The sequence below is a fragment of the Nuphar pumila genome, chromosome 5 (assembly GCF_984573655.1).
Source record: "Nuphar pumila chromosome 5, dmNupPumi1.hap1.1, whole genome shotgun sequence".
Classification (NCBI taxonomy): domain Eukaryota; kingdom Viridiplantae; phylum Streptophyta; class Magnoliopsida; order Nymphaeales; family Nymphaeaceae; genus Nuphar; species Nuphar pumila.
The window spans coordinates 135459007-135469999 of record NC_143253.1 but is presented as its reverse complement, the minus strand read 5'-3'; the positions used below and the strand labels follow the sequence as shown (position 1 = coordinate 135469999).

The window sequence follows — 10993 nt, the reverse complement described above, 5'->3', positions numbered from 1 at the left end:
TCATATGGTTCTTATTGGGTTTGGGTATGGTTTCTCTTATGGTGGGTCCAATTAGACCTGAATCCAGATCCAATACCATACCCAAAGGTCTGGTTCTACCTGAGTCCCAACCAAATCCGACCAGTTGACACCCTTAATTAGAAATGGTACATTTTAAATAAGTGACCATTTAAAAGGTTTCATGTTTTTAAAGGCAAAACATGTCATTAACAATGTCATGTTAAACCCTGATGCACTTGAATTTTCAGCATACTTGGATGATGTTGAGAAATTGAGTAGGTGTGGTAATTGAGCTTGATCGGAAGTAGTTGAACACACAATTTTTAAAGTGATAGTTGCCCCACTCAGAATTAGAAGGCTATGATCAGGTCAAATTGAATAGTTGCCCCCCTTAGAATTAGAAGGCTATGATTAAGTCAAATTCAATAGGTCAAAGTTCTAAAATTATCAATTAAGAACCTAAGTCAAAATCATCCCAAACCCACTCAACCATTGTGAGACAATTGCCCCAACATATTAAAGTACAAAAAGCAAGTCATTATTTGGTTTTTTGATGCAAAAGGGATTCACTAGCAACTGCCGATTGCAAGATACAGGTAGTCATTAATATAGTGATATTTCAAAAACATAGCATTTTTAAAAAAAATTGGAGAAAAAATAAAGATATCTTGATATATTAAGAAAATCAAAACTGAAAATATTATGATCATATCAAAATATTATCATGATATATTTGGAAAAAAATCAAACATTTAAAAATTAATTTCTTAAAATTTTCTTTTTTGGCTAATATTAGCCTTTAATCTTTTCATTAGTGTTTTCCTTGGAGAAAATCAAAAGAACTAAGCTACATTTTTAAAATTTAAAAATATTAGGGGTGGATAACATGTTAGCCTGGTCAATGCCCTTGCCTCAGCCACTGCTTGCCTGTCTTGTTAGGGCTTAGGGCCTAATCAAGTCCGGCACACACACACACACACACACACACATATATATATATATATATATATATGAGTAAGTGGCAGCAACCTAACACTTTTTGTAATGCCCCAAAAAATTTAACTTTGAAAATTTTAAGAAAAATTTAAAACTTTTGTAATTGATTATTTTTCAGAGTTAATATGAAAGTATAATAAAAAAATATTTAAAAAGATCTAAATTAGTGAACTTTGGGCGTATTACAGAGAAGTACATGATAACAAAAATTGAATCTCTATTTTATTAGATTTGTGTCTGTTTTCATACTCATATTTAATTAAAAATAAAGAAAGCAAAAATTTTAAGACCTTTTATTCTAAAACATAACTGAATTAAATATTGTTTAACAAGTAATATTTTAAAATATCAAGCACATCTAGAAAACAAAACTAAGCAGAATTGTAACTCCTTGACTAGCTCGCGCCATCTCGCCATCGCCTGTAACCACATTCTACTTATCACCTGAAATGATAAGGGGTCAGACTAGATTCAGTTGGTAGGTTTAACAATGTCAAATATTTATAAATAACTAATACATATATGATGGACAATCATGCATTCAATAAGATCATGGTACGTATCAATAATCATCATAAAACTTACTAATCTCAAACATGTTATATATGGTTCACTAGAGATAAATATTATCATTTGAAAATCGTTCACATTAACAAGACATATGTTCCATTCAGGTAATTATATGCATTCAAGATCATTGTTTCGATAATTACTCTCTCTGCAGTACTCACAGGAGAAAAAATGATGAGTCAGACTGAGGCTGCAAGGGAGTTTATTATTCTATGTATTTTAATACCTTGTATGACTAGCTGAAATAATACCTAAAGGAGACAGTGCAATAACTAAGAGAAAATTCTTCAAAAGCGTACATAATAATAAATATGCACCCTATGCCTTGTGCAGAAATTACCAACCTAAGACAAACTCACAATAATTTGGGTCTCAACCCATCATTTGGTTTTTGGATATATTTTTGGATAAAAAATCAAGTTTGGATTAGGTTTGGGTTTGGGGTTGGATCCTTTTTTATCCAACCCCAATTCATTAGGTGGGGGTTTAAACGAGGGGAGGAATTTGGGTCCGATCCATTTAGATCTGATCTCCAAACTATAAATATACATATATATTTGTATAATATATATATAAGTGTTTGTATAATATTAAAAAATATATTATTTATTTAATCACTTTGAATTAGGTCTATTAAATAGATTTAGTTCCAAATTCAAAACATGTGGGTTGATTAGTTTGGATCTCTCTCAAAATTCTAACTAAAACACAAAACTAAAAAAAGAGGAGGCTCTGACAAATGAGGAAGACGCTTTCCTCACTCACCGTGGGAAAGGAGATAGGATAAACCTCACCCCGCACGACCAATGGGTAGAGGGTGAAAGTTATCCTCACCCACCATTAGAGCTCTCGCCCTCTTGCCCCCCAAGATATACACAGAGAGAGAAAGTTGCAAAGAGTGAGAGAAAGAGAGAGCATACCTTGAGAGCATAGAGAAGGAGGAAGTTGTCAGAGCGCCACCGACGTACACCCTTCTCTCTTTCTGATTCATTTTGGAAGATTGGCAACCACAGTTGTTGGTGTATTTAAAAAAAAACTGGCAACTATGATTGTCGGCATTGTGGCAGAGTGAGAGAGAGAGAGAGGGTCAACAACCAAAGGTTGTCGGCAACCTCTGCAACTAAGGAAGAGGGAGGTCGGGAAGGGGTTGTGCCCTTTATGCCTTATACCCATCCTTGAGTTGGCATAATTGATTTGGTCTTGGAGGTAAACCAGACCGAGTCGAGTTTGTCCAATCTCAGGGCGATTTGGGTGCGACCCAAACCAAACCAGGGAAAAAAAACTCAATCTCGACCAATCGGACCGAATCGGTCTGGCTGTGAACCTAGACCGAGTTGGGTCTGACCAAGACCGACTCAGTCCAGACTGAGTCTGGTCAACAGTTTTAAACTCAACTTGGTTCATCAAACCAGTTTTAACCGAATCGAATCGAGTAGGGTCTGACAGGATTTCAGTTTCTTGTTTGGATCTGGTCCAAACCAAATCTGAGTCCAATTCGATTCAGTCCAAGTTTAATTGGATCTAGACAAAAATTGGGTCTGAATCTGGTATAGAGTAGATGAAACAGTATTGGATCCAGGTCAGAACTAGATCTGGATCTAGGTTAGAACTGGATCTGGATCCAGTTCAAGATGGTTTGGATCAGTTTTGCATCCACATCAAAACTGGGTCTAGATCCAGTTCAAAATGGTTTGGATCAGTTTTGCATCCACATCAAAACTGGGTCTAGATCCAGTTTGACGGTTCTGAATCCAGATCAAAACTAGATCTGGATCCAATTTATAGTTTATTATGAATTTTTGATAATTCAATTGAGTTTTAAACCAAACCCAGTTCGGTTGAGACTAGGTTCAGTAAATCTAGTACTCTAAACTTAGACTGAACCTGTTTTTACCTAGGACAAGTGAGGGCAAATCATAAGAGTTGAAATGACCAAATTACTCATGTGTATACTCAATATTTAATTAAATAAAATAGACATAACTTTACACTCTGAACTCAAAATTGAGTGAGGTTTGGTGCGTTGGACTCGTATCGTATAAAGAAATCTTCTTGTCCTATGGTTTTGGTCAAATTAGGGGTACAAAAATTGAGTTACGATGAGTCAATTCGAGAGAAATATTTTTGTAATTTTGTTAAAATATAAAAATGGTATGCATAGTAATATGAACATGCTTGTGTGATGATTTGATTTTATTGTCAAAGCTACTTGAGACTCGATTGCGATCAGAGTACAACATTCGTATTCAAGGTAAGAGATATTATAAGTAATCTTAGTGGTGAATAAATCATATTACGTTACATATTATTATTGTTGTATATTAGCATGTTTAGAAATGTAGTTCTTGAGTGTAAACATGATAAGTATAAAATGACCATGCACGAGTTAATTGTAATGAGATAACTATATGTGTACACTAATTAAGATATATTAAGAATATTAAAAAGAGATTCTTTGTTATAATCTTTGAATAACATGCATTGTGATGAGATTGTGATTAACCTTGAGTCCTTTTAATTTGCTTATATCGATTGAATTTATATTGAAATTAGCATTTTTAACCCCTTAAATCCCGTAAGTAGAGACCTATAGAAAGGACTACCTAGTTTACGGCCAGAGTGCAGTCACCATAGAGAGTGGGTCGTCTGTGATTTAACGATGTAGAGACTCCACCTCGTTGAATGCTTTGTATGATACAAAGTGTGAACCCTAATGATATTTTGAGAATGAAATATTTCATAATTATTTTATGATGACACTCGTGGGAGAACGAGTGAAATATGAGCTTAAGAGTAAGGTTCAAGGTAATGAACTTAAGATATGACTTACAGTATTATATTCACAAAGTATCTGAGACTCTAGATAACCATGGATGGTTGAAAGTCATTATGGTTAGGATGTAATATGAACCATATAGTGAGTTTAAGCCTGACCTTCGGACTAGCTACCAGTGGAGTTTCTCTTGTTGTTTTACTGCCGTGCTTGATGATCTGAGAACCACTAAGAGTATATGATTTATAGTCTAACCAATAATGTAGAATTGAGGTGTTGCATACGTATTGTGATGCCCATAGACGATTATCACTAGTATACCTCACCTAATATTATAATCTATGATGAGTGAGTCTTAGATTGAGAGAATTAAGGGAGAGGGTTAGTAACCATATTGGCCTTACCCAAATCCCATACATATAGTGAAGGTTGGTCACCTCTACTAACCTTTATCAAAATGAGTAATAATTTTCATAAGTGCACCAACTTATCTCAAAACAAAGCTGAGTTTTAACTTGGTAAAATGGTTTTATTAATAGTAACTATTAAGGCAACACTATCTCAACGTGAGCAAGAGTAACAGATGTCACAAGGGAAGAAATACTATATGTACAGAAATGTCACTCGTATAAAGAAAGAGGATGAGTATGGGAGGGAAAAAATATACAGAGAAAAAAGGAAACGAGTCGATCCCCTCTTGTGAGTTTTTTTTTTTTGACCCTTGTCGATTCGCAGCCCAACGACACCTTTCTCTCTGATCTTTAGCCCACTCAGTTGAACGCTTCTGCTGCCTTGAACTCCAACAAGATCTGAGATTAGAAATTAACATTTTTTTAGTCCAACTATTTTTGGCGAGGAATATGGAAAGGGGGTGTTCATGAGATACACGTGGCTCTAATTTAATGCTCAGATCTGACATAAACTCCTATGCTTGAAGACGAGGAACCCTTAATGAGAACTGGGTCACTTAATGGGCCAGCCTTCCTATGAGATAAACCCGGGGAGCCCCCACGGTAGAGACCTATTTAGTTTTGTAATTTTTTTCTTTTTGTATATTCTCTTTTGAAAGTTGGGTATGAGAGTTTTTGGGTGTATTAGTGATTAGGGTTCTGAGAGCTTCTATATTATATTCCGGCACATCTTGTTAGTGGATCTTTACTCCTTTACTCGTGGACATGGGTCTGAAAGCCGAATCAGCACAGCTTTTTTTGTCCCCACTTGTGTCACCAGGTACGCAATGAAAATTGTGTCCCTTTGATGTAGGACCATAGTCACAAATATTGTAATTTTTTGAAAAATTCTTGCGATTTTATAACAAGATTCTAAAAAACTGACACAATTTAAAAAAAAAACAATAGTTTCAAAATATCAACTATTTTTAAAATATCGCTTTTTTATCTTGATATTATCACGTTATTAAAACATACACACACACACACACACATATATATATATATATATATATATATATATATATATATATATAGAGAGAGAGAGAGAGAGAGAGAGAGTAGATGTTAACCACTCTTTAAGATGACCCGCTAGTTAACCGTATTTTTTAAGAGCTGTTTCCATGTTTTCTTTAAATCTGACCATACAGATGTGTTAGACATGGTCAATTTACTAGGGAACAACACTTGAATAGTGTTTTTTAAATAAAAAACATGATTTTTTAAGCCTTGAATATTTATGAAAGTCTTAAACCGTCAATTTTTAAACCTTATAAAAACTTATCGGCATCAGAATCTGGGTTTTTGAATAACTATCAATCTATCATGCTGCTTCTTATGTGTCGTATATCCTATATATTTTCAAATTCAAATATACAAACATCCATCTTCCTCAATTTACCAAGTGATTTTCTGTGTAAAGTTTTATGTGTTTTTCCAAGACAATTTTTCTGTGTTTTGATGTGACCCAGTTAAACTTTTTATCCATTTTTTCCCCAACCTACCTACCTACCCACCTCCTTCAAGCTTTTCCTAATACCACGACCATATGCAAAGTGGGGCCACAAATTCAGTATATTTTCCTTGGCGAATTAGAAAAAGCAAAGCTGTCACACGGCTACTCCACTCTGACTCTTGTTCCCTATACCTTTATATTGAAAACAACCATATTTCCCTCCTTATCTGCAGTCATATCCACGTGACATACAAGAAAAGGAACGATAAAACTTCCAACCTTTGTGTTGTATCTAAAAACAACATAGCGACCGAAACTGACAAAAGTGAGAGAACGAAAAAAGTCTTTGTATCGAAAAGCAGTATCATTTTGTCTGTTCTCACCAAAACCTGCCCTCTTTTAGTTGACGACACTCAACTCAACTCCCCAAGGCAGTTATAGGTGGTTAGCCCACAACCGCCAACCTTTTGTCACCATTATCCATATATCAAGCATGATATGGCCATGTTTCTCTCCAGAAGACATTCATTCATAACAGTAAGAACGTTGTGGATGTGTAATTGGTGGAAAAGAAAGAAGCCTTACCTTAACCAAGGGGTCTTGGGTTTGACTCCAACTAGAGACTGCCCTCTACTGACCTACCCAAAAGCATAAAACTAAACTAAGGTTTTTATTTTTATTTTTGATACTTTGGAGGAGAGCTCATATCAAAGTGAATTCTCAATCCAAAGAAATATCAAGAAAGAGAATTTCCAATCTCTAGATTTACAATGTTTGTGTAACTCGGACATGGTCATTCATTTTCTTTGAAAATTTCCATATTTAAAAGTTGGAACACCTGCAAAAGCTTTCCAGAGCTCATAAAAAGTTCCTGAAAGGTCCAGTTACCATCCTGCACAAATTAAGCCGGTTGCAAAATTGCCCTTTTAATGAAGTTAATCAAAAGCAGGGGCATGTTAAGGTACATCAATTCCCACCAAAATCCAGAACTTTCGGGATTACAACCTCACCATCAAGTCTATACTAGTGTCAGAGGACTTCCATCTTAAGCTATAGCATTGTCATTGTTACAGAGGGAACGATTGAAACCTTGAAGATGAAGAGCCTTTGTGCTTGTTTTGGAAACAATTTTACATCCAATGCTCTTGATCTATGTATCAGGGACTCGCCAACTAGATGCCGCACCCGCACCCGATGCGGTCAACTTGACCCTGGGTGCAGTCAACTAACCCTGCGTCATTTATGTCCAACTTTTGGACTTTATATATATATAATTTTTTTTTTGCTGCACCCCCGCACCCAAGTTTTTTGAAAGTGCCGCACCCCTGCACCCATACCAGCACCCGCACCCACATGTGACATAGTTCTTGATTCAGTGCACATCCCTAAACAAACCAACCATATGATGCCCAAGCTGCCTAGATAGATAGATTGGATCACAGATCCTCAAACATTCATGATAATGAAATACATGTTATCTTACACAGCTTTATAAAAGAACACATAGGGAAAGAGACTCGACTTGCCAATACAAATCCAATGAAAACTTATGTACAATATTCTAACATGAGGTTCCATTCAATACAATGCAAAAATATACACATCTCATTCCACTCATTGTTCAACAGCTGCACTCATAAAGCCTCATGGCCACAAAGTAATGCATAACAACATGAACATACCCCATTACCAAAGGCAATATACAACTCATTGCATATCCTACAACTAAACAATAAGAAATTACATATTCTCATAACACAACATGAATATGAATCATATAGCTATATCTATAATGCATATATATATATATATATATATATATATATATATATATATATATATATATATATATATATATATATATATATATATATATATATGTGCAGTTCAACTAACCAATGAGGAATGAACAATTGCAATGTCTAACCATACATACTGTTCAACGGGGTTGTCCCTCCTCCTCAACTTCCTCCTCTCCCTCCTCCATTGCACCATTTTCCTCGAACATATTCATGAGAACTGCAATCTGGTTCTGAAGCATAGAGTTCTCTCTCTCCACTTCCGCCCTCTTACTCCTTTCCTCTCTTAGTTGAAGCTGCAGATGTTCCAAGCATCTAGCGTCCTCCTCCAATTGCTCGTTCAGTCCATCGATCTCTCTATCCTGTCCACACCCACCAAATTCACAAACCCATCTTCTAGATTTCGTTGTGGATATCAATAACACCGATCAATTACTAGCAGAATAGGGGAACAAACCACGCATTTCGATATGGGTATAGATAATAGTTACATGACCAAAAGTATAATTTTTTTAACGTAAAAAATGCCTTTTTAATATCGAGGAAGCCAAGCCACAGGTGACTTGGCTTATGTTCGGCTTGTAAAGAGCATGTTCCAAGTTCTAACTTGTAAAACAGGCTCGGAAGCTGAACATAAACAATAGACATTCAGCTCAGCTCGTATAAGTTTGTTAAGTAGTAACAAATATATTTGAGATATATTTTACATCACTATAATATAGTTTTGAACAAATGATTGAAGTATTTGGCTTGCAAGCAATAGGATTAGAAATAAAATGTTAATCCAGCTCTGAAAAAATGTATTTTTTGTAATGCTATTACTTCCAGCTCTGAAACAATGTATTTTTCTGTAAACAAACCAGCGTAGCTTAGGCTCATTATGAGCTCGAACAGCCCTTCACAAGAATGAGCCAAGCTTGAACGATCCAAGCTGAGCTTGTTTACCAACCCTACCAGTCCAAAAGAAGTAAGCTTTCTGTTATTTAAAAATGTGTGCTTCTTTCATGCTTCCAAAGAGCTTCCAATGTTAAGGAAGGTTCTGGTAACTACAGTATAGATCTAGATCAATCTAAACAACTAACTAGCAGAAAGAGGGAATCAAACCAATCACTAGCAGAGAGGAAAAAAAACAAAGAAGTTGTGAGATGAATAATTCAGGAGTACCTTCCTATTCATCTCCTGGACCGCAATCCTCCGCATGCTCTCCACCACATCGACGTTGACAAGCTTGCGCTTCTTACCGATCAACCACCCCCTCGGGTAGACGGCGGCATCGAAATCCGGCGGGGGGAGCAGCGATTCAGCCGGCAGAGGTCGCCGGCCGTTGGCGTTCAGTGGCTCCAACGGCTCGAAGAGAGCTCTCCTCTTCTCAGACAGGAAACCACTCGGCTCCACTTCGGAGTCACCCTTCCCCACCACGGCCGGCGACTCCTCAGCCTCAGCAGCGTCTGTCTCCATCTTATCCTTCCCACCACCATCTTCCTTCTCCTTCACTATCCCTAACAAACACAGAAATAGAGAAGATGAGTTCGAACCATTCTCCAAGAAACAGAGAAATCGAGGTGGTGGTTACGAACTACTCCCCAAGAAACAGAGAAATCGAGAAGATGGGTACAAACTACAAACTACAAACTATTCCACAAGAAACAGAGAAATCGAGAACATGGATACGAACAATTCCCCAAGAAACAAAGGAATCGCGAACATGGGTACGAACAATTCTCCAAGAAACAGAGAAATTGGGAAGATGGGCTCGAACAATTTCTCAAGAAACGGAGAAATTGAGAAGATGGGTACGAACTATTCCACTAGAAACAGAGGAAACGAGAAGATGGGTGAGAACTATTTCCCAAGAAACACAGAAAATTGAGATCATGGTACGATTTTTTCCCAGAAAAACTGAAAGGTTAGTTGGAATTACCTCTTCTTTTCCTGGAATTCCAGAAAATCCGGGTGGGGGAGAGCGGGGAGAAGCCATCGAGAGGCGATTGGACCTTACTCGTGCGGTCTGATCCTGCAGGAGCCCTACCCATCTGCCGAAGACCACTGAAAGATTACAGAGAGAGAGTCTTCTTCATGAGAAGAAGGTCAGGTGGAGGCCTCACATGGGAGGAGGAGGAGGATTAGACGACGCTTTCGTGCCGTCGATATTTTCCTTTTCTTTACTAAATATAATTCATATTTATTTATTTGTTTCTCACGTCAACCTTTTTCTTTTCTTTTTTCAGTATAAAGATATCAACGAAGATTCTTTATGCAGTTGGTTGAGGAAATTATTGATTTGGCAGCTGCAACAGTGCAAAGTTTTCCACAATCTTGGATAGCCTTGGTCTTATTTGTAAACGGATCGGATCCTTTGAGCCCGATCCATGATCCGATAATTTTGGGAACCTTTAAGTATATGGGTCTCGGATAGTTACAAACATCGGTTATAGTTTGAAAATATCGCGGTGATAATTGTCTGAAGCTGATATAATCACTAATAAATGGAGACAATATCAATTATATATATATATATATAATTTCTGTGTTAATATTTTTCTGAGAATTTCCCAAAAAATCAAAATTTTAACTTATCCGAAGATTTTTTTTCCTCACCAAGGGAATCCAACCCAAGAACAAGATTTGTGATACTGAGACTTAATAAATCAAGTATTTGTTTTTTTTCTGTATCCAAGTGCTACAGCTTGTTTCTTAACCACAGATCAAAATCAAGAAGAGGTTGATCATTGGGTCTCACATCCGTGTACGGTACTTAATCTGGTGTGGGACCCACTCCAAGGTTCAAGCCTCAAGGTAAACAAACTCTAGATCTCAGATTCATTTTTTAATAGAGATTCAAGTATTGCACACCTAACATACCATTAAAAACAAGATGGGATGTGATACGATAGGAAGAGACCAAGAGAGAAATGCCTACTGAACTTCTTGGAAGGGTGTCAACTGGTCG

General features: G+C 36.6%; 1 protein-coding gene across 4 annotated transcripts; it reads right to left on the bottom strand.

Annotated features, from left to right (window-relative positions):
• Nucleotides 1-1244: 1244 nt before the first annotated feature.
• Nucleotides 1245-10201, bottom strand: LOC149838898 (Snf1 kinase interactor-like protein). Of its 4 annotated transcripts, none has more exons than XM_090007833.1 (4): nt 9965-10201; nt 9208-9542; nt 8172-8405; nt 1245-1440 (listed from the first exon to the last, which is right to left on the bottom strand). In XM_090007833.1, exons 1-3 carry the CDS (start codon nt 10074-10076, stop codon nt 8184-8186), a joined length of 669 nt encoding a protein of 222 aa, XP_089863959.1. In that variant the 5' UTR covers nt 10077-10201; the 3' UTR covers nt 1245-1440; nt 8172-8183. The 4 variants fall into 4 exon arrangements, with proteins under 4 accessions (XP_089863959.1, XP_089863960.1, XP_089863958.1 ...); XM_090007834.1 differs by having other exon boundaries at nt 8177-8405; XM_090007832.1 differs by having other exon boundaries at nt 1246-1440; nt 8181-8405.
• Nucleotides 10202-10993: the final 792 nt, after the last annotated feature.

Bases quoted from the DNA above. Each gene is read 5' to 3' on its own strand.
- LOC149838898 (XM_090007833.1), bottom strand. From the start codon at position 10,076: ATGGGTAGGGCTCCTGCAGGATCAGACCGCACGAGTAAGGTCCAATCG. The intron at 9,543-9,964 runs GTAATTCCAACT...TGTGTTTGTTAG, and splicing joins GAATTCCAGGAAAAGAAGAG to GGATAGTGAAGGAGAAGGAA. The intron at 8,406-9,207 runs GTACTCCTGAAT...GGGTGTGGACAG, and splicing joins TCCAGGAGATGAATAGGAAG to GATAGAGAGATCGATGGACT.